The sequence below is a fragment of the Haliotis cracherodii genome, unplaced genomic scaffold (assembly GCF_022045235.1).
Source record: "Haliotis cracherodii isolate W230 unplaced genomic scaffold, xgHalCrac1.p SCAF_9, whole genome shotgun sequence".
Taxonomy (NCBI): Eukaryota; Metazoa; Mollusca; class Gastropoda; order Lepetellida; family Haliotidae; genus Haliotis; species Haliotis cracherodii.
In genome coordinates this window covers 44,641,149-44,665,957 of record NW_027266343.1, presented here as the reverse complement: position 1 = coordinate 44,665,957, position 24,809 = coordinate 44,641,149, and the positions used below count along the sequence as shown (strand labels likewise).

At 39.4% G+C, this 24,809-nt stretch overlaps 1 protein-coding gene across 1 annotated transcript in view; it reads left to right on the top strand.

Annotated features, from left to right (window-relative positions):
• The window catches only part of LOC139452075 (protein mono-ADP-ribosyltransferase PARP14-like), a 34,640-nt gene that overhangs the window by 599 nt on the left and 9,232 nt on the right, over positions 1-24,809 (top strand). The window contains exons 2-14 of the mRNA XM_071233387.1: positions 3,603-3,721; positions 5,549-6,152; positions 9,583-9,786; positions 10,802-11,044; positions 11,841-12,083; positions 12,291-13,997; positions 14,185-14,691; positions 14,943-15,007; positions 15,548-15,808; positions 18,444-18,680; positions 23,728-23,779; positions 24,123-24,172; positions 24,311-24,532. Of these exons, the coding sequence (XP_071089488.1) occupies positions 3,603-3,721; positions 5,549-6,152; positions 9,583-9,786; positions 10,802-11,044; positions 11,841-12,083; positions 12,291-13,997; positions 14,185-14,691; positions 14,943-15,007; positions 15,548-15,808; positions 18,444-18,680; positions 23,728-23,779; positions 24,123-24,172; positions 24,311-24,532 (4,514 nt within the window). The remainder of the gene's footprint in view (positions 1-3,602; positions 3,722-5,548; positions 6,153-9,582; positions 9,787-10,801; positions 11,045-11,840; positions 12,084-12,290; positions 13,998-14,184; positions 14,692-14,942; positions 15,008-15,547; positions 15,809-18,443; positions 18,681-23,727; positions 23,780-24,122; positions 24,173-24,310; positions 24,533-24,809) is intronic.

Genomic DNA, 24,809 nt, shown 5'->3' with positions numbered 1-24,809 from the left:
TATTACATTTATTATTTATTCGTAACACATGACTATTATTGCGTACTTCTGTCCTACATGTATATTTCAACTTTGAATTTCTTGACCGGATGGCCACCTATAGACGTCTGTGCTTTCTCCCCGCCCCAGTATGTTCGCTTATCAGCTGCTTACTACTAGGGAAGAGATCAAGTGGTGTCCTAATTTTTAACGGGCATAGTGTAAATTATGGAATGGACTTTGGAATGGAGTTTGGATTGGAATACTGGAATGAAATTTGGAGGGAGGGAGAGACAATAAAAATTTAAAATACAGCAAATCGCGGCGCGGATTATCTTAATAAAATAATTAAACTTAAGTACTGATTTAATTGGCCCAGATGAAATGACGTAAAAGGGGAAATTCGGTAAGGTGAACTAATCTTTTTTAAACACATCAACAGCGTGTGTGAATGTCTTAGCATTCAAATGTTAAAATTGTTGTGTGGATTATGTGGGTGTTTCTGCACATTAAATGTCATAGTTTTGTATTAGTTGACTCGTCCATAACAACATCTGTACTATGAGGATATCATTAGTCCTGCACCATGACTGTGTAATGTATGTATTATATGAAAACAAAACCAATCCAGATTAAGATAAAAGCAAGTCTATCCAGCAGTAGCCAGCTTTATTTAAAGTCAGCATAGGGGAAAATAATTGTTTAATTTTAGAGGAGGGAAATGCCTTGTATAAGGAAAGATTTCATAGACTATGTCAGTCTGCGGGAGCATCATCTATTTATTGTACCATTCTGTTTTGTCACATAATTTTAGTTTGCCAGCACAATCGAACTGTGTAAAAGTAAGTTTACTAAAAACTAAATCCAAGATTTACAGGAAAAACTATCAATAAATAATGATTACTATCAGTTGTATCTAAAGAAATGATTGGATAAGTTATATTATCTATTTAATCAATGCTGTAGAGACTTGTGCAAGTGCATTCTGTACCATTTGTGCTAATAGATATACTCTTTGAATAAGTTTTGATGATAATAAACATGATAAATAATATTAAAATAACCCAGAATATATACATTTATAATTGTATGTTGTTCTTCATATGGTGTTCTGTTGTGCCTCATTAGATTATCCATGCTTCCTGTAAAAGGTGGCTATGCTTGTCGTGAGAAGCGATTACGTGGATCGGGTGGTCAGGCTCACTTGGTTGATGCGTGGCATCGTATTCCAAATGCGTAGATTGATGCCCATGATGTCAATCACTGTGTTGTCTGGTTCAGACTCGATTATTTACATACCGCCGTCATATAGCTGAGATATTGCTGAGTGCGGCCTTAAAGAACTAACAAACAAACATTAGATTATATCGCATCATTAGATTACTGGGATACACAAAGTACGTGATCTAGACTACCAGTGGTCGGACATTCATTGTAGTGAAAGCCTCGGTAGCCAAGTGGGTTAGATCGCTGACTTTACGTGCTGGCGAGAGTGTGGGTTCGAATCCAAGATGGGACCAAAAGTACTAGTATGTGTACATTACTCAGGAGGAGAGAAGCTGAGAGCCTTGCCCCAAGGCTGTACTGAATGATCCATGATCCAAAGTCCATGGATGTGTAGTAATTTTAGCCATTAAATAGGCATGTCTAGACAAGCGGACACTACTTGTTGACAACTTGTTATTATTTATATGATCTATAAATTATGCTTTAGGTAATAATTATTGCCTTGGAGACTTATGCAAGTCTAAGAAGCTGAGCTTCATGTTCCTAAGCTTATCTGCCTCATACCGATGACTGTTGTTTGTAAACTGTCTTTGCATATTAGATTGGAGACTTGTTTGTAAATAGAGTATGTTCCATTTATCTTATTCCAAATTCCATTCTAGTATTCCAACCCAAACTCCATTTCATACTTTACACAATGCCCTGTTGGATCATATGTTTCATCTGACGCCCGAGAGTTAAGTAATGCAGTGCAGTCAGAAAATAAAACATGTCTTTCTCAGATTGTTTCGATGGTGAGAATATCCACTGTTAATGGCATACATAGACACTTTACATGGATTCTTATAAGAGTAAGACATGTTTCTGGGTATTTCAACCGTCCGCGTTCACATATTTCTGGGTAAACGAACCATGAGTCATTGCTTTTTGTAGTTAAACAGTAAAACAGGACGACAGCTTTCGTTTACAAATGCCGTTTAACGAGAGACCACCCTAATGTAATGCACGCTGTCTCCCCCGTCTTATGTCCAGTATGTCAAGTAAACACTTAATATGTATGCTCTGACCACTTCAGTAGCTCTAACAGCTTTCTATCGATGTTTCTCATGAAAATGAATCGTCTTTATATGGCAATAGTATGTGTGCGATGTGTATGACACTGTCACGAGGCATCTGGCCACTTTACAATCCTCACAGACTGTTGCTAGAGGCAGCATGCTTTGAGTGGTGTTATGTCAGAGGGACATATATGTACCTACACAAAACACAGGTGCTGTTCCGGAGGGCATATATGTTCCCACACAACACACAGGTGCTGTACCGGAGGGACATCTGTGTTCCCACACAACACACAGGTACTGTACCTTAGGGTAATATATGTCAAGTCAAGTTACACGATGTGTGTCTTACACTAATAAATGGTACTGCCCTCCTATTAAAGGGGATGCAAGTGAGTGAGAGTGTTGGTTTTAACGCCGCTTTGAACAGTATTCCATTTATGACACGGCGTGTCAGCGTGTGGGAAATAAAGGGGATGCCAGTGAGTGAGTGAGTTGGTTTTAACGCCGCTTTGAACAGTATTCCATTTATGACACGGAGTGTCAGCGTATGGGAAGAAAACCATTTTGGTGAAAAACACGAGCACGGAAAGACCTAGACACCTTGTGGTGAACCGCGATTCGAACCCACAATCATAGGTTTCTGGTCTGCCAAAGGGACGTAATTCACAACGAATTTCGGCGCCTCAGGCGAATGAGCCCCCTGTGAGTAGGTGCCACTAGCACTTGGGACATGACAAGGTGAAGGGGTGGATTTCAGTGGAAATATGTCATTATCGTGTAATTACTGGGGTATTAACTTCGGAATTCATGCTCTTTCACTCGTGGTGCCATCATACCAGCTTGAGTCATGCCCAATGCCTGATATACAATCGTTTGTGCCTAATCTGGACATGGTGCATTCGGTGCCACACGAATAACTGATAAAAAGTTTGTTGTGTCACAAGTTGTAGATGTTTATCACTTTGGGCAACACATGGCATGGTGGACATCCCGGTCATTCTGACATTTTAACCCATTACGGCCATTAATACCTTGTGCCACAAAGTAATCTTATGTTAAAGTATAGGAGGTATGTGTATCAATTGTCTTATCGCAAAGGCCGCTTTGTGGAACAGAGACTAGGTACTTCAGCAACTTGGACAGATTGTTGATCACCAGACGCTCTACGCCTTTAGAGCAAAACAAAAACTCATTGCGACATGTTTAGAATCTTACAGGCTTGAGGACATTGATGTTAACACTTATCAACAAAAGCATTATTTTGTAAATTGGCAACAATAAATGAGATCAATCTATGTGAACAAGTTATATGCTTCAACCCATTAACCATTGCAGATGCAGATACAATCAAGGGCAAGGTGTTTCCAAATTACCAAGGATGTCAGCTGACTGTATCATCTTGTGGAGCTGAAGATGTGCCGCAAGAATGGAGGACATCTGCCTCGGAACCTCAGGCATGTGAAACACTTATACCCCCATTCCACTACGCGGCGATCCCAAGCGCTCCGTGAGAGCACTATGGAGCGCCATATAGAGCGCCAAGATCGCCAAAAGCGCTAACGGATCGCTAACAGATCGCTAACTGATCTCCATGATCGTCAAGGTCGCCGCCGGTTGACTCCCCTGCACAAAGATCCGTGGCGCTCCACCCAGAGCGCCATCAGATCGCTAATTGATCGCCTAGATCGCCATCGGAGCGCTACTTGATCGCCAAGGTCGCAATCGGAGCGCTATCGGATCACCATAGAGCGCCGCCGATCGCCACAAAAGCTGGTCTACCGATCTTCGGCGCTCCATGGCGATCTGATGGCGCTCCTCGGAGATGCATTGGCGCTCCGATTGCGCTCCGATGGCGCTCTGATTGTGCTTCACTGTTTGGTTCACGATTTGGAGCGCCACCCTCTGGCGCTCTGTGGCGCTCTGTGGCGCTCCAATGGCGCTCCAGGGTCTCACCCAAAAAGCCTTCCTTCTCCTTCTTCTTCGAGGCTGCTGGGCCAGAAGAGCAATCTGCTGGTTCACGATGGCATGGTTCACGAGAGTGTAAATCACTTGTAATATGGCAGCATCATCTCATGGTGATACCCGTCTGCTGCCAAGCACAGAACTGAAGAGCGCAGGTGAACGCCACAGGTCTTTATCGGATCGGGCCCCTTTGCAGCGATCAGGTCGCAATCGGATCGCCTAGAGCGCTACTTGAGCTCTAACGGATCTTCATAGATCGCACTCGATAGCTATCGGATCAGAGAAGAGCGCCATAGATCACAATGATCGCCATCGGATCGCCAATAGAGCGCCATTGGAGCGCATCCTGACCACATCGGATCGCGAATGGAGCGGGAACTGATCGTGCAAGAACGCCACATTTTGGGGTGGTTGGGTGGCGATCAAGCGCCATCAAATCGCTATCGGATCACATAGATCGCTATTGGATCGCTATCTGATCGCAATCGGATCACAAGTACCCCTATATCGCCTCATTATATGGCGATCTATGGCGCTCCTTCAGATCGCGTAGATCACCGTGGATCGCCGTCACTTAAACTGTTTCCCTATCAGGTTCGATAGGTCTCTATATTCTCTAATCCATGTTCATAGGTAGAATAGGTCTTCAACAACCCATGCTAGCTGTAAAAGGCGACTATGCTTGTCGTAAGACCGACTGACGGGATCGGGTGGTCAGGCTCGCCGACTTGATTGATGCATGTCATCGTATCCAAATTGCGTGGATTGATGATCCACGAACAAACAACCAACCAATCAACTTTGTGAAACAGTTTGAAATATTCTCCAAAGCGGGTATATAGGGTCATAGTAACATTGTATAAAGTACGTTTAACTGTTGTATGTTGCAACGATGATCCCCAAAAGTAGATTTTCTTGCAGATTTGGAAATGTAGGGACTTTCTGTAAACTGCTTTCACATTTGTTAATATATTTGTTATCTGCAGTTATCTAGACAATGTTTGGATAGCAATGTCGGCAGCGGCAGTCTTTATTTTATGTAACATTATATAACATTTAAAAAACCATTGTCTGCAGTGGTATGGTGAGCTACAGTGCCGTGGCAACGTATTTAAACTTTGTTTCATGCTAATGTGGAGAAGAATCCCAACCCCAATCCCGTATAATTGGCGCTAGCTCATTTCTTAAGTGGATATTCTTATTCGGATTTCATGTGTCATTCAAATCCATAATGCTGGAAATTCAGTTTAAGGGCTTTAGAGATTACAAAAGTCTCAAACCTCGCTCCACTTATTATTTTTCACATTACCAAATTACAGGGGACGATGCATTCTTTGAGATTAAACAGTGCTTTCGGGTCATCTCCAGGAGGTTATCAACATGGTCAGGATATACTAGAAGAACCGCCCATGTCAGGTTTTGAGTCAATGAACTACAATATAGATAACCCGGAGGCTGGTGGGAGGGGAGGTATTACTGGAGGATTCGTGTCATTGAACAGCGTCTACCCAAACACAAGCGGAAGTGTACACCTTTCAGACGGTTTTGCACCAAGGCAGCCACTTCATCCTGGTTACCGTCCCACGCACCCGCCAGGGATGTCTTTTAATGCTGAGTCACCTGCGTTTCAAGGAGTACCATGGCCGCCGTCATGGAATCATTATCCTGTGAATCCAAACCAGGGTTACCACTGGCCACCTTATTACCAGTATCAACACGGTTCGATTCCTAGGTTCCCAGGACAACCACCTGCGCCAGTTCCTCTTTTTCAAAATCAGCCAAACATCGGAAGTGGTTTCCCTCAACCTACTCGGTACACACAGCCATTATCGTCCATCACCGTCGACCACCCAGTCAGTTCGGTCCCTATGCCACGTTCTCAAGAAATGCACGACTCACCTGAACTGCCTACACAACGTACAGGTGAGAACAATCCAATAAGCACTTACACTTAGTTTTGTTGAGTTCACCGATTCGCAGACCTTAAAAAGCGAAATCCAGAAGAAGAAAACAATCAGAATGACAAATTGTTGTTATATCGCCGACGGATACAAATACATTTGTATATATTTGTATCCGTGCCACTTAGACAATTGGTAATTTACCTATTCCGTGCCAGTAAAACACACCCTTCATCTGCAGCTGTATACCTATCATCCTTGATGATATATTTCTAAAAGATCTAGAACACCATTTATGTCAGACAAACACATGATTTATTTTGATGGTAAGTGATCCAGAAGAAAATTTGTTACCACAAAACTCGTACTTGTGAACACACTTTTTTAAAAGTCTAATGAATTGCAATGTTTATCAGAAAAGTCCCCAAATGTGATTGTAAATAAATTCTTACCCATTAATCTAAATTGCAACTATATGTCATACTCCTTGTCCCAACATATGAGACTTTGTAAAAGGTTATAAATGCAACGTTGCTATCATAACACATGTATATGTTCATGCTTACCTGCACCCCTAAATAAGGTCGCGATCGACGTTTCTTGAAAAAATTGACGTCAAGTGAGTTTATTCAACATGGACTATAAAATAGCATCTGGAGCAATAGCCCATGGGATGAAACATTCCCTCCCAGATATAATTAGTGAGACACAATAGGGTCTTCTTATGGGTCGTTTTAATGGAGATAATAAACGAATATTATACAACATTTTGAAATATTGTAAAATACATGAAATACCAGGCTTACTTGTTACTGCAGATGTTTTAAATATTTTTAGTGATAGCGTTGAGTGGAGATTCATAGATAAAGCTTTTGAGGCTCTTAACGTTGGTCCCATTTTGCGATATTGGGTCAAACGTTTCCAGAAAAGTAGCTTCAGTGCAACAGTTAACTTGGCTTAGGCTGAAGGCAGGGTGATCCATTGTCCCCTGGTATATTTACTATATGTGCTGAACTACTTTCAAGCTCAATCAAAAGTAGCAAATCTATAAACGGTATAGATATCAAACGAATGGAATACTTTAATATTCCAATATGCAGATGATGCCAACTTTACTTTAAAGGGATGAGAAGAAAACCTCTCAGAATTGATAAGTACTTAGAACATTTGCTATAGCTTTGTGTTTAAGAATCAATTGTGACCAAAATATGGCTACATGGAATCGCTCAAGGAAGAATTCAAATGAACAGTTATGTCCCAATATACCATTGCGCCAGTCAAAAGAACCATTTAAAATTGTAGGCGTCATAAAAAATGTTTTTGTGGTTTGGAAGTGGTGTTTTCACAGATACTGGGCACTTGAAAACATTTGCAAACCTAACAATAGTATTAGAATTAAAAGGATCACATTGTCTCTATTTTAAACTAGTAAACCTTTTCCCCCAGTATTGGATAACACTTGTACAATGTGTGTTTGTAGAGAGAGAAAAATATGCTTGCGTCTAACGATTGCAAATTTATATGTAAATTATTAAGGCAAGTACAAGCAACCCATTTGATATTCTTTGTGCACAGTGGGAGTCGAAGCTAACTGGGACTTTATTACCTGAAGAGTATCTGTCAAACTGCTTTCATATGATTCAGACATGAATTAGGTAATGGATCAAGAAACTTTCAACACAAACTTATGCATAGAATTATGACAACCAGACAGTTTTTTTTCTAAATACTGGAAAAAGTTCAGAGGAACTATGCTCGTTTTGCCATAGCGAAACTGAAAAGACAAGAAACCGAATTGAGCATTATCGAAAACCACCGTTCTAATACTTTGAAAACATAAACACTTGTCGTAAATAAGATTATTCCTGACTTTAGCCAAATATTATATTTCATAAAACATTATCACAACATAGAAACATATCTGGATACCACAGACAGTGTTGCGAGACCGCCTCTGTGGTCTAGTGGTAGAGCGTCCGCCCGGAGAGCGGAAGGTCCGGGGTTCGATCCTCGACCGCGTCATACCAAAAGACGTTAAAAGATGGTACTTGTTGTTACCCTGTCTGGCGCTCGGCATTAAGGTGCTAAAGCAAGGACTGGTCGGCTCGGAGTCAGTATACTGTGTCTGAGTGGGGTATTCATGTTAAACTGCGGCATGGTATCTCAGTGAGCTAGCACTATAAATTCGGCATCAGTCCGGACTAGTACAAGCAGCCACACAAACACACACACGTACATGCCCGTCGCTATATAAGTGCAATAATCTTGGACGCGACGTTAAACCCCATTTCACCTCATCACAGACAGTCTTGAGCTAAACTAAAAATGACCAATTCTTGACTTAGATATTGCTATCCTATCTCCTCTTCCACACCCTTCTTCTTTTCTAGTGCACAAACCCTATCCCACCGTAACATTCACTATTGAAAGAAGTTGCTAAGATAAGGCCCAATAATCCTTAACCACGTGGGTATGTCAGGTATGTAAGGGATTGTATTCATTTCCACTGAATAAAGAAAACAAACAAACAAACCCAAGCTATAGTGAAAAGCTATTCCATTGAATAGTAAACCCTTTCTATGTTCATGAAAGTCGATTGTACGATTCCGACTATATCTCGAGCATGTGTTTATGAATCACAATCGAATCGTGATGAGACCAGGTGTTCGCGAAAAGGCGAGTGGATACTGCCCAACCGGTTGCACCCATCACAAACACATGCAAAGGCAAGTCAATTGGTCACCTAAAAACAAACTCGGCAACATATGAGGCTCTTTGGAATCTTAGGAGAAAGAGCATGCTCGATTGTCTCTCAAAAGTTGTGAAATGTCGGCTGAAGGTAAAGATGACGTCAGCCCTCTTCGCATACAGTCTTGTGGAGAATAGATAAAAATATGAAACATATGAAGTGGTCTCACTGGTGTTTATATCAGTTCAGGTGGGTAAATCAGTGGAAGGAAATTGGCTAAACTTAAGTTAGACTTCTTGGCCAAATGTCCTTGTTTTGACTTTGCCAACCCGAGCAGAAATTCTGATTCAAATGCACAGAAACAGATCGGCAAGAAGGGGACCATAATTGGTACCTATGTGCATGCCTACCTCTTCCCTAAATGCCTTAGCCCCAAATTCTACATATACGTTATCAACGAAGAAGTCAAACATTTCACATATTGTTTTCCCAATAAACCTCAGATGACATTTGTTTTCATTGTTGACAGATTGACCCGAACCTCTGACGATAGATATATAACTGTATCTATGATCACTACATTTTGTAACAAAAAACCCATGGATCAAGGAATTATGTTTTTCCCTAAGTTTGTCATGTGGGATTGTGGCGTACAAAGTTGAAAAATCAAATCTTTTGACAGAATTTCTGAGATTGTAAAAAGTCTAGCAAATTTATCTTCCTTGATTGTGTTAAGGATTAACAAGTGTTTAAACAATTCCAGTTCACCACTTAAAGTATCCCGATGCAGACGAACTGGTTTATGCCAGGAGAACGATTGAAGTTCATGGATGTGACTTTGCATCAGGAAGTTTGGACAAGTTCAAGTATTATTTTGAAAACGAAAGACGAGGAGGAGGAGACATAGAAAACTTCAAAAATGACGAGGAAAATAACATGCTTGTCATTACATTCGAAGATCCTTCAGGTACGTTTTCTAGGTTTGGTAAGTTTAATGTAATGAAATCAATACATGTATTTTATAAAAAGGAGAGTTGCGTCCCTAAGGCGTCCCACAAACTTATCGTGGGTTCGAATGCGAGATTTATGTTTCTAGGTTTGTCAGCGCCAATTTAAATAGGCCTTAAACAAAGCTCACTCTTTCCGAATTCTGTGTATTTTGGACCATTCTCTGTGATTTATTCAGTGCATTAATCAATATTTAAAGTAAATACCATATTTGTATTCGTCACCTTACATTCTTTTTGAGACCAGTATGAAATGCACACTTAAAATAAACGACGTTTCAAATTATACTCATGTGCGAGAGAAATATATTGTGAGAATCTACCAATAAGTGTGACGGGGACGGTCACGTCATTTCAGGTTTTGTGGTGATTAAGTCAAACTATTTATGATAATAGAATAGGGATATGATACACTGGATTATGGGGATGATTGTAGACATACGTCACAGATTTCTTCCGAAATGGGAAACAAAAGAAATGATGTAAATATTTGAAAGGTTATTTGTACACAACTTGATAATTCAGTAAATTACAAATAGTTAATTAATTACTTATTTAATACAACTAACCTTGATCACTTTGTTTTAAAATTATAAAATATCATTGGTCTGTTTCAGGCATAACATTTGCGACTCCTCCTTTAAATGATGTGACTGCCGATGAGATGTAAATTTTAAACTCACTCACTAAATGATGTGAAAGAGTGCATTTTAATGCAAAATGCAGAAAGCGTATTGCGTATTCTTAAAGGCGACTCACCTATTGGTCATATGAGCTGAAAGGGGCATAAAATCTACAAGAACCGAGGAGTAAATTAAGCCTTTTTGTTTCCTCATTCAATAAACACTTAAACTTATGAATAGGTTCAGCGTTATGTGTGTGTGTGTGTGTGTGTAATTATAGCAGGGTTATGTGTATATATCTTAAGAGTTCGGTAATAGATACAACATATTGGTTTTTTTTAAATATTTACAGTGGCTCAGAGACTCGTCGAGAAGGGAAGAGTAACCATAGCAAAGGAAGAAGCGGAAATAAGACCTCATACACCAATGCCAGTCTATGTGGACAAGGTTCTTTTGAAGTATCCAGGTGCACACCTCGATAAGGACTCAGAGGACCTTTCTATCTATCTTCAAGCAAGGGCCAATGCTGATGTGAAGGGAGTCAACAAAGGAGCCAAAGATGGTGTGCTGTTGGTAACTTTCAGCGACCCTATTGGTAAGGAGAAATATCGAAGTTTATGTAAATATGATTAACTCCTGTGATACATATCTTGATTTCACCATATTATTAGCAAGTGATACTATAAGTATTAAAAAGATCAATATGTTTCCTTCTGCCTGTATGCTTGCTTTTGTTTGTTATACATAAAATAACCTCAAAATCAAATCTCAATTTTAAATCAAATATTTGGAATTATAATAGGATACCACCTGGATAGTGTGTAATTATCATATTCCAAGCAGACTTCTAGTAATTTTTCTAAAAATCTAATCTAAAAATTCTCATGAAAACAAAGAACTGTCCATTTTTTTATTTTATTTATTTAATACATTATGTGTAAAATAGGTTATTTTTTTACATGTGTTCATCGTATTCTTCATAAAAAGTTATATTTTAGAATTTGACAAATAAATCAGTTAAATAATTCATAATAATCAAATAAAATGGTAACTTTGTCGACCTTTGTGGATAAACTACGGCTATGTTTGACTTTTATCTTTGTACTTACTCATACCACCCGTGAAGAACCGGTCTTCAGCAACCCATACTTGTGGTATGAGGTGACTATGCTTGTCGTAAGAGGAGACTAATGGGTTATGGTGGTCAGGTTCACTGACTTGGTTGATACATGTCATCGTATCCCAATTGTATGGGTCGATTCTCATGATATCAATCACTGGATTGTCTGGTCCAGACTCGATTACAGAGTGCCGTCATATAGCCGATAATATTGCTGAGTACTGCGTTCAACAACAACAAACAAACAAATTATATATTATACTTCATTCAGATATATCCAAACTCCAGTCAGCTTGTAACAACAAACCCTTCAAAACGAAAGCGGTGACAGTGTTCAAGGTACCTGCCACCAGAGTACTGAGGGTCGAGGGCGTCCCATTGTCACTTGCCTCGGAGACAATTTCAGATTACTTTGAAACCCGGAAATGTGGAAATGATACGAGTTCAGAGGTAGTCAAAGTGGAAGGATTAGATCAACGTGGATGCTACCTTGTCCATCTCGCTGACCACAAAGGTGAGGAAGAACAAGGGGCTACAGTACATGGTCCGCTTAAGATCCGGAGCCGTGAATTTACTATAAAGATTACTGATATGAGAAATAATGCTTGCTATGGATTGCATAGTCATGGCTTCAATAATATCGATACTACATGCATACATATAGAACAAAGCATGGAAGAAACATAATGATATATTGAATATTTGCCTGTTTTTTTCTCAGTTGTTGAGCAGATCAGCGAGAGAGTGCATACACTTGGAGAAGCAAATATAAAAGTCTACCTCCATCACAAATGTGTCGGATGGCAGTCACCTGAGTCCAATGACACCACACCAGCTCAGGTGTCAGGCGCCATACCCCTTGAAGGTGTTGACCAACTTGTACCACGGTTTCTGAAGAAGTCACCCAAAGTACTCAGAAAAATTCAAGAAAAACTAGGTGGTTACGGATTGTCATTAAAGTTGAATGAGTCCAACCAATTGTTCGTATTTCGTCAAGCCGGGGGCGAGTGTGGAACTACAACTGCTGATGGAATGGATTACAAGAGTTCAGCTAGGTCGGTCATAAGTGAATTTGTTCTTCATGTCTTGGTTCAGATTCCCATGGAAGTAAAGGGCAACATTGATGCAATGTTAATGCAGGTCAATGTTGATGAAACAGAGGTAAGGATGTACACTGACAAGGAGGTCGTAGCAATTGTTGGCATTCCTACGAAAGCTAATGAAGTCAAGGCAGAATTTGAGAAACAATTTGCGCATGGAATATCTTCAAAAGGCCCCCCAAAACCCGAAATTGTGAAACCTTTAGCACCACTTAAAGCCAAATTTCTTCGAGAGTGCGGTTTTAAGGAGATGATAAAACAATTCCCTGGAGTGAATGCGATATTTGATGCAAATGATGTCCATCTGTCTGGCCCAGAAACCTCTGTGAAAGAAGCAACGATTAAAATGTATGAACTGGTGAATGGAACGCAAACTTCAGAGATTGAATATGTTTCCAAACAGCAACTAACTGAGCTTCAGAAGAAGGCAGTTGAGGATGGTCTGAGGAAAGTACTGAAGGAAACTGGCATTGTAGCATCTTGGCATGCAAAAGAGTCATCACTAGAAGTAATTTCAACTACTCCAGAAAAAGTTGGACAAGTTGGTGAAATGATCCTTAATACTGTGGTGGAAAGAGTTGTTCCCCTTGAAGGAAAAATGCAGTTACTAATGCAATCAGAATCGTGGGAAAGCCTACGGAAATCATTGATTGATCATTTGCCTGACACCTTCAGTATTCATAATCTCCAAGACAAGAATTATCTACTCATTGTAGGGATCAAGGATGATGTGGAATGTGTTTATGCTGAAGTCAAAATGTTTTTGTCCTCTAACACCATAGACGAAACACGTCTCTCGTTTACTAAAGGGCAGCACAGATTCCTTCTGGCCCACTACAAAGAAGAAGTTGCAACAATTGCTAAAGATTTGAAGGACTATCATGTCCGGATTATATACCAGGAGAATGGAACCGAGTTCACTATTAATGGCTCAAAAGTAGGAATTGACAAATGCCGAAAGGAACTGACCTTCCTGGCTAACAAAGTAATCACACACAAGGAACTGTTACAGAAGGCTGGCATGGCCAGAATGCTCAAAACAGGACATGGAGGACACATTATTTCTCATGTAGAAAAGGTTGAAAGATGTATCATAGAGGTTGTCAATGAAGAGAAGGGGGAGGAAGAAAACAAACACGAAGGACAAAGTAATGCAGCCACTCAAGAGCCAGTATCCACCATAGTGGCTGTCTCAAACATAGCAGGTGGAAGGAAGATCTATGTAAGAGAAGGAGACATTACGACCATGAAAGTCAGTGCCATTGTCAATGCTGCTAATAAGAGATTAGATCACTGTGGAGGTCTTGCCAAATTGATCGTTGACAAAGGTAATAGCTTTTTTTTTTAAAGTAATAAATATATGTTGAATATATATACAAAATGTTTCCACATTTAAACACGGATTGTGCTTACAGTTAAGGAAGTGTTATACAAACGTTCTGATATGCCAAGTGCGATTTACCATCAGTATCCCTAACTGGTAGAGAAGAAAATAATTTTTTGAACATATTTCAGCTGGAAAAGACGTGCAAGATGAGTGTAACAGACACGTGAATTCGTATGGTGCAGTTCTGGATGGAGATGCTGTGTTGTCGAAGCCAGGAAGACTGAAAGGTAGCTGTGATTTCATTGTGCATGCAGTGGGTCCAAGATGGGAAGGAGGAAAGAAGAGAGAAAAGGAAAAATTGAAAGAAGCTGTCACCCGGAGTCTTGAGCTTACAGACAATAGACAGGGGAGCTCTATTGCAATACCTGCTTTGAGTGCTGGAATCTTTGGATATCCAAAAGATGCTGCTACAAAGGTTATAACCACTTCAGTAAGAGACTACTTTGTGAAACATAAATCCAGTACAATCAAGGACGTTTATTTCTGTACAGTGAAAGGCAAAACTGTGGACAGCTTTGTAAAATCGCTGCAAGACGTCTTAGGGGCATCATATGTTCACATACAACCACGTTTACAAGGCGGGACAGGTGCTCAGATGCAACAATCATCCCCAAGAACACAGAGAAGAGATTCTGGTATGTCAACTTGAAAAATAATAACCAATTGCATATGATAATACATAACAAAGTTGAAATAGTGAATGGCATCATTATCCGAGGCCTATTTTTTCTCTGGTTTGATTACATGGCAAGACAAAAGTGTATGTACTACAGTATTAGTGGTACAAATGTTTTGCATCATGGACCCAAGGCAATAACGAAGTCCCATGTTTTAATAGTTATACCACGTTCATATATTTCATGCAGTTTCTATTTATTCCTTGTAGCTCTATCAGATGTGAAGTGTGGGTATAAAGTAAAGCTGGTTAACGGAAGCATTGCTGAACAAAAGGTATAAACATCATGAAACCTTTATTCACCTGTCACATCTTAGCACTCATGTGTATCATGCCAAACTTTATGAAAGATGTTGACAAACGATGATGTATAATTTCGTTGAATGTTTCTGTTAATATAGAGGTGCCAATGTATATTGTGTTTTAGTAGGGCTTCAAATATGTATTTTGATAACAAATAAAAATCGCACATTCGAAATTGGTAATGTTTACTGATATGGTACAATTTCAAGTTATTTGTGACAGGTGTGCTAATTCCCTGTTATGTAGATAAGAAAAACATTTTCGGAACCAAATTCATCAGGCTGTGGTTTACAGTATCAGTGTATACACTACACATCTTGTATGCTGCTATTAATACTGTGTGAGCAGGAATGACTCGACAAGACAAATAATGAGCATGCTACTATCCATATTCTTTATGTATATTGTGATAGGTCTGGGAAGAATTCAAATTCACTTTTGTAAATATTCTGTAAACATTTGTAAACACCTATACACACGAGAACATATACATGTAATTCGTGTTTTTGCAGGTCGATGTTATCGTCAACACAACGAACAAGGAATTGAATTTACAAAATGCAGGGCCAGTTTCGACAGCCATCCTTGAAGTCGCTGGTCCAGAGTTACTGTCTGCCTGCAGAACATACCCACAAGGCATTGACCCTGGTTCAATTGTTGTCACACCTGGTTTCAAACTGAAGTGCAAAAAGGTGTATCATGTTTATTTGAAGACATCCACATCCCAGCAAAGTCATTTTCGTGAACACACACAAAATACAACTATAAAAAAGGTAAAGATGTACTTGAAAAATGTTAATGTGATGGATATCTCTCCGTTACAATGACTGACATTCGTGTTGATGTGTGAAAGTGTGTACTTTGAAAAAGGCATGATCGAAGTTTGACCAAACTTAGTATACAGGTGTATGATCGCAAGAGCAGGATTTTTAGTGATAACTTTGCTTTTTACACCTACGGGAATTTCTCTGATGTTAACGTTCTATATTTATATGTTCTATCGCTTTAACATTCAGGCAACCTATTAGGCGACGCAAAAAGGCTCGCTTTTCGCGTGTGGTCATTTTATGAAACGTGTCACAAAAATCAGGAAATGTCAGATTAGTTCATGAAAAATAAAAGTATTTTCCATTCTCTTATGATTGACTCTAAACTACTCAATATATGCCATATATCATGGTTGTGAGAAATGTCAAGGTCACCGTGAAAGTAATTCACTCAAGAAATAACTAGTTTCATTCAGAAAGCAATGTCAGTCTGGTATGAAAAACATTTGATTACACCACCTTAGTTTACAAGCAATGATTTTGCGATTGCGAGTTCCCAGTACACACAAGAATTTGGGTATTCATAATCGGAATAGAAATGGAAGTTTATACACATGACCTCAAGGATAAGGATTCTGCACGACCTTTAATGAAGGTCAAAGTCATCTGAAAGTCACTTTAAAAGGTAAACCGGATCTTACTTCAATATAATGGAAAACATCTTTCAGTGATTAATAACACACACGCACTTCTTTTTATATAAAAGTCATGTGTCAAATCCGTGTCGAATGTCTTTAACAAATTATCATTGAGGCTGCGATGAAAGGTCAAGGTCATTAAACCAGAAGTGTTTAATAGTTTGTTACAAACTAGAAGCATGGATATTTCAAAGTAGTGCTACATTGGAGAGGTGCTGTGACTTTTTATATTATATTGAATATTTTGCAAAATTATCTGTGACAACAAACTATAAACAGGACTGTATGACATGAGGGATGACTTCAAATTTCCTTTTATGTCGAGAAATATTCCAGGAGTTCCAGCCTTTGGAGTCAACATTTCACAACTTTTGAGGTACAATCAATCATGATGATGCCAAAGAGCATTATACGATTGGTGCTTGTAAGCTGTTAAATCAGGATTGCAAATATTCAAGGCCTAAGTAAAACTTTAGTAAAGGTTTATAGTGGACATATTGAGGAAATTTCTAAATATGACGCATCGGTGACCAAAATTATGTCCGATACAATCCCCTGTTTTGACTTGTACCATTTGTTTCAGTTTTTGTTTAGGTGAACACTTGATTTGTCTTTGCATGTGTTTGTGACGGGTGCAACAGGTGGGGCAGAATACGCCCACCTTTCCGCACACCTGGTATCACTATATCATAGTGATTCATAAGCACATGATTATGACATAGTCGGAATCATGGAATGGACTCCATGGAATGGACTTTTAGCAGATATTTCTCATTAGAATTTGGTTGGTTGGTTGGTTGGTTGATTTGTTGTTTAACGCCGCACTCAGCAATATTCCAGCTATATGACGGCGGTCTGTAAATAATCGAGTCTGGACCAGACAATCCAGTGATTAATATCATGAGCATCGATCCACGCAATTGGGATCGATGACATGCATCAAGTCAGCGAGCCTGACCACCCAATCCCGTTAGTCGCCTTTTACGACAAGCATAGTCACCTTTTACGGCAAGTATGGGTTGCTGAAGACCTATTCTACCCCGGAATCTTCACGGGTCATTAGAACTTGGAAAGTGTTTTGCCGCTAATATTTACTTTATCCGGGTGTGACGTCATCAACGCCGTAGTGCTGATAGCTTTGTTGTAAAGGTAGCTACAGATAAGATGTCCGTGTGCTCCATTGGGGACGTGTTTTCCTAAAGTGTTGTAATAAAAGTGAATTTGAATAGAAGTTGCACTGCATTAGACAACAATGGGGATAACAGATAACTTTAGATAAATATTGGTATTGGCATCTGTCATCAGATTAGGCGACGTTAGAATGGTTCATGATGTAAGTCACAAAATGTCGAAGAAATTGTCAATATATGCTGATACATATGGATTATCTTGTGGACAGATCACAGTGGCAACTGTCAATATCCGATTGAATGAAATAAAATGCCACTGGCACCTGACATACCCAAATGTGTCTCAAAATAAAATAATTGTGAAAGTTTGACCTTGATGTCATGTGCCTTGTCAGAGAAGCATGTAGATATATAATCCATATACCCATAAGCCCTAACTGTATTACTGTATTGGTAAATACTCGGGTATGGGCTATCAACGACTGTTGAGTACTCCCATAAAACTCAGGTACAGAAAAAGGTACCTCCAGTGAGCAAAAGAAAGCACCATTTCAGAACTGTTGGGGATGCATAAAATATTTTACCATATTTTTCTCTAATTGCGCACCTACTGTTGTTTTGTATCCTTGAAATAGATGTATTCGAAGTTGCTTATGCTCGAATTTTTTTTGCCAAAAGACAATATGGCAGGCGGCATTATGAACAGTTTTCATGACCTTCGTGTTCATTCTGTTGATATATATTATATAAATGTGCTCGTCGAAAATATCTGCCCCAATATCACTTTCTACATGTGGGTTTCAATTGAAATAGAAATCTCTTTTGCAGGCTGTGGCAGACATAGTTAAGGAATGCTTAACAACTGCTGACAGACACAACTGTTCCAGCATCGCAATGCCAGCACTTGGTACAGGGATTGGAGGATATTCTCGAGATCTGGTAGCCGAGGCTATGTTATCAACCATACACGACTTCTGGTCACAGTGCCCGAATACATCCCTCACAGACATAAGAGTCATCCTTTATCCCAGGGATAGGGAGAACATACAGGTTTGGTGTATTTCTTTACACGTCATCTTTTTTTTATATCTTTTCGTTACAGACACATGTGCCCCGTTGAAGAACGTCAGCAACTCATGCTTGTCGAAATGCGACTACTGGGATCGAATGATCAGGTTTATGAATGGTTCATGAATGTCAATTGCGTATATCAATGTTCATGGTAAAGGAAGACTGGATTATCAGGCCGAGATTCGATTATTTACAGACAGTCGTCATACAGCTGAAATATTGCTTGGCGTGGCGTTAAAAAAAATAAAACAAAACTAATACCTGTACCAGGCAAGGTTTCACCTATTATGTAAAAGTCTTCAATGAAATATTCATTATATAATCCAGGGTGTTAAATCAATTCTTTTTACCGTATGCGTACGGTATGTAATTACCAGGTTCATGTCTTGACAGGTCACTCTCCATGCCTTTTACAGTTATATCGCCATCTTAAGTGTGCTGCATGCGCATCAATCTCGGTACCCTCTCATGGTAGATTTGGAAAACTTTACGGCTGTCTTGAGTAGCGAGAGGAATATTTTTAGCTGATAATGACATCGTCAATACGAGCTTATGTAAGGGTCTTTATCAGCCCGTCCTTCTCTCCACCTCTCCGTTAACACTGAAACTTAAAATCTCCTCTCATGATCTACTGAACATATTATAATTTTAATAACATGTTCTAAGTGTCCTTGGATATACCACAGTGGACGTTTCACTTTGAAAAATTCAAAATGTCTACAACAGACGTCAGAGGCCTTCTGCGCCAGCCTTTTCTCCGCAGCAACTATTTAGGAAGGACGCCAATAAGACATTTTTAATATATTAATGGAAATAGGAGTTAATATACATTAAACAACCTTGTGTATGTAAAGGAAACCTTGCATATGAATAGTTGATCACAAAGATGGAGGCTACTATTTATGAGGGGCGGTTGGGTAGCCTAGTGGTTAAAGTGTTCGCTCGTCACGCCAAAGACCCGGGTTCGATTGTGTGAAGCCCATTTCTGGTGTCCCCCGTCGTGATATTGCTGGAATATTGATAAAAGCGGCGTAAAACCTTACTCACTCACTCACTCACTACTATTAAGGAAATAAACCTGCAAACTGCTTATAAAGAAATGAAGTTTTGTGATGTTATGTTCATTTGAAACATAACACGTGCCCACATTGTCACCAGTTGAATAGGCTTTGGTAGATTCCCGTGAAAGGTTAACGTTAAGTAGAATTCAAAAAGGCAAAAGTCGCGGAAAATTTATATTAGAACATCGGATTGTGTAACATGGTTAGTGAAATCTTTCAAATGAAGAAAGACAAGTTACGTTTCTGGAATCAGTTTCGATGATGTATCATGACGTCGTCATCTTCTTTGAAATGCTATAAAGTGGAATTATTTACCATGCCTTAATGATTGTAATGCTAACTTATTATTTCATTGACGGTAACGGTAAAGTGAAAGATCCAGCAAAATGAGTAAACATCAGTTTCCATTCTCATAATGCCACTATTAAGCAGCTGGACCAGTAACATTCTCCTCGATCTCTGTTATTGGGAACCCATGGCTACCATCAAATAATAAATTAATGACACCAAGTTGCAATAAAATATGTATTTCACCTTTTCCCTGTGGCAATCTGTTCTTGTGTATTTTTTTCATTTTTTATCTCCTCATCCAGAGCCTTTACCGTAACTTCGTAAGGTTCTTCACAGCTTAGGAAAACGTCCTTATATTATCGGGTGATATAGCTTCTATGAAACTCGAACCCTGTCTCCTTTGTTTTGCTGTACAATTTAATTGTCCAAACATTTAATTCATGATAATTGTGATACATTTATTAACACTTAGATAGAAGCGACAAAAGCATGTCCATAACCACAAGAAATTGTACGATTCCGACTTTCTTCTGCACTTCTTTGACAAGGTCATGTCATTTAAACACTTTCTGTTAATAGCAATGGAAATAGAATCACTTTGAGAGTGATTCATAACACACATGTTCATGTTATAGTCGGAATCGTGCTATCTACTCTGCTCTATGCAGAGATTTCTATTGGACAGACAGACCTCGTTTGCAACAAATACTAAAATATTTACTAGGTATAACAATATGAAGGTGTAGCACGAGCCACTCTAAGCAGAGTTGTGAGAGACTAAAGTTATTGGGTAAAAGCGTGTGGCATATAAATACATACAAAATCCTAAAAACCGTGATAGAACCAATCGTAAAAATCATTTGTATAAAGCCCCTGTTCGTTCTAATAAAATTCTGTTGCAGGTTTTGGCAGATGTAAAAATCATTTCTTGGCTGGAAAGTATAAATCTAGCTTCTGGTTATCACGAAAATCGTTAAAATCAGGGCAGATTGAATTGCACTTTGAAAGGAGGTGGCATCTGTAAGACTGGTACTGTGGGCATTGTAATAAAACATGTTTTTCTCCCTCAATTGTATCTCTGCATACATAACAAGTTCTTTCTTCAATAGGGGTACTGTTGTAACGTCCAGTTTCTATGTGAAGCGGCGCAACTCCGCACCGGAATCTTGAAAGGGCGCTTTCCAACACATAGGATTCGACTCTATATTCTGTATTCGACTTTAAAAGTGACGTAGGTTCTCAGCTTATTTCCACCTGTTCCATGTACGCTATTCTTTTGATTGATCAGCTTCATCCAATTTTCTGTGAACTGTTCAAATATCTATTCCTGTACCGTCCTTGTGACGTAACATTTGTCATACGTGTAATTAATGTTGTTAAAATGAGATAGTCCAAGTGCATCAAACTTCAGGTGTATTCTAAAAAGTTGATTCCGTTTACGTCGCGCCGCCCACCGATAGGTCCAATTGAGAACTTGATGTGCTAGATCCATGGTGCGTAATCTCATGTAAAGGCGTGATACAGAGTCCCACTGCCACACGACGGGGGGAGTCCATCCCATGCCTGCACCGACAGCGGCGTTGCGCGTGTGTTTCCTTACACCGAGGAAAAATCGCATGGCCCTGTTCTGAACAGCTTCAATGCATGACATGTCGTACGTCCCCCATATTCCCGCACCGTACTCTATTACTGACCATACCATGGAGTCAAATAACTTAGTAAAAATCTTGTACTGCATACCTCCAAGACCTTTATATTTAGATACGAGGAGACCCAGGGATCTGCTGGCTGAACTGGCTGCTGCTCTGGCCATACGATTATAGTCGAGACGTTCTGTCAAGAGAATTCCCAGATAGTTATAGCAATCGCCGATCTCGAAGATCTGACCCCCTCACTTGAAAATACAATTAGACTTCGTAATTGAGGAACTCCTGAAGTGTACGACTTTGGACTTGTCAGTATTCACAGCCATCGAGTTGGTCTGACACCATATACTCAAGCAGTCGAATAGTAGATTTAACTCGGATTCCGACTCCTCAAGTAGCACAATATCATCGGCGTATGCAAGTTTACTAACAGTCATCTCATCGATAACAACTGCTATGGACGTTTGGTTTATGGTAGCGATAAGGTCGTTTATGAAAACGTTGAAAAGTAGCAGTGATAACATGCATCCCTGCTTTAGTCCACATTTTACATCAAACTATGGTGTAGATCTTCCGAGTGTGACAGGACGTTCTTGTCCAGTGATGTAAAAGAGTTAAACATTTTACCTTTTATGTGCACTTCAAGCAGTTTAGCCCACATCTTCGTCTATCAGCACAGTCATACGCCTTTCGGAAGGCTGCATATGTTGGCTTCTTAAGCGATTTCCGTGTTTCTATGATAGAAGTAATAGTAGAGATATGCTCCGTTGTTGATCGTCCTTTTCTGAAGCCATTCTGATTATCTTCTAGTATACCATGATCCTCAACGTATGTTGAAAGACGTTTATTTAAAATGCTGCAATAAATCTTGTAAGAAGCTGTTGTAATCGTAAGACCTCTGTATGAGAGTGGGTCACTTCGGTCTTCAGTAGAAACCTTCGGAATAGGGTTGATGATGCCTTTACCCCAACTGGCAGGGATACACCCAGAGTTAAAACACACTGTGAAGAGTTTGTGAAGATATTTAATACACGTGTCATTACATATAACCTCCGCGAGGTGCTGTCCACACCACATGCCTTGCCTTTCTTAGCGTGGATTACAACATACCTTACTTCTTCAATAGAGATAGGCTCACACATCGGTAGTTCATCTTTCTCTATTTCTTGTGGGGTGGGGCAGTCACTGGTGACGTTACAGTTCAGAGTAACTGTCTCTCCATTTGGACATCACAATATGAGGCTCAGTACTTCTGGAGCCATCGTCAAGTGTAACTTCCATCGGGGTGTTATTCAATCGTTATTGGAAATGGTTTTATCGTTTTATTTGTATAAACACAGTTAAGTGTGTACTTACAATAACACTACTTTGATTATAATTTGAAATTGCCTCGCAGCTCATGTCATTATTTGTCATTAAGGTAGCTACAGGTGTATGACTGTGTTTGGGGAGTGATGTCCTAAAACCAAAAGTGCATATGACATGTTTTGGGGGTAGCTAGAGGTATGGGACTACATTAGACAACATTGGGGATAAAAAAAATGAATGAAGAACGGCTGTTACCTTATTTTGTAAAGTCAAACAGGTTTATTTGGCTGGTGGCATTCAGAAAAACATGTAATGTGTTTGCTTATGGTTTTGCATGTAATGCAAACACCTTTCAAGTGAGTAAGTTTGTTTTATGTGGGCTGTAAACACCTTTCAAGTTATTATTGATTGTTTGTTGTTTAACGCCGCACTCAGCAATATTCCAGCTATATGACGGCGGTTTGTAAATAATCGAGTCTGGACCAGACAATCCAGTGCTGGTTCAGCAAATCTTCATTTCTCAGGTTCAAGAACACCAAATAAGGTGAGCTGTACCTCCGGCATGTTGCTGATTTTATTTAGATTCAAAGAAGAATTAATGGTATCGCCTAAATGTACACCAGACCTGGGTTTCTTTGAGGATTTATAGATCTAAAACCACCATGACATCACAGACTGTGTTGAAGTTTCTAATCAGAATCACTGATATTGATAACACAGGTGTTTAAGGATCAAGCCCAGCAAATGAAAACCGGTGGACATCGAACTTCGGGTGAGTTGTACTTCTGTCTCTGTTCGATGAGCACCACTGAAGTTGTTGTAGTCTCCATAAATACATACATGTGTACCAAATATGTCGATACTGAATATCAGCTCGCATGAACGTGGTCTCATGCCTTCCAATGATTGTGAGAAGAGCCGACGAAGATGGCAATTGCATGATAACATTGTTACCTTGGTTATCATTGTTTATTATTTGTCACAGATAACTGAGTCAGTCACTTACTTGTCTGTCCCAAACCCAAGTGCAAACAGGCCAATGTAATGTATATATGCTGGTTGCAATGTATAACAGAATGAACCCATTTTCTAAAGAAGGAATAATCATGTTTCAGATTCTGGAAGGAGGGTGATCTTATCACGTGGATCAATTACCAGATTTAAGGTAAAAAAAAAAACACACACAAAAATCCCAAACAGGTACACACATTCGGATAATTTAAAACGATTGAATACGTTGATTATATTTTATATGACCTATGTCTAGCACATATAAATGTATATTTTGCAATTTTCCCCTCAGGCAGACGTTATTGTGAATCCAACTGACCGAGAACTCAATCTTTCAAGAGGCAGACTATCTAAGGCTATATCGGATGCTGCTGGTCCGGCTTTGGAAGCTGAATGTCGAAAGAAATATCCAAATGGAACTTACAGTTTGGCAGTTACATCAGCTGGTCTCCTACAGGCGTCTGAAATCTACCATGTTGTCATACCACCGTGGAACAAAGATCGAGGGGAAGAGGTAGTTAAATGAAAGTTTACTGTCATATTTAAAATGTGAACAGTCATGCTATATTTCTTCCAAAAGTGCATTTTCCTGCTCACGTAAAAGCACGTGAAGGCTGACTAAATAGTCATTTTTTATAAATTGACTGCAAACATTTATTTGAAGGAAGAAATTATAAAAAAATTAAAAGGGCTTAACGAATTCAGAATAGACTAATTATGTTCGGAATAGAAGACAAGTAAATGTGATCATTGTTGAGCTAATGAGATGATAATTAATTGTTATCTACCTG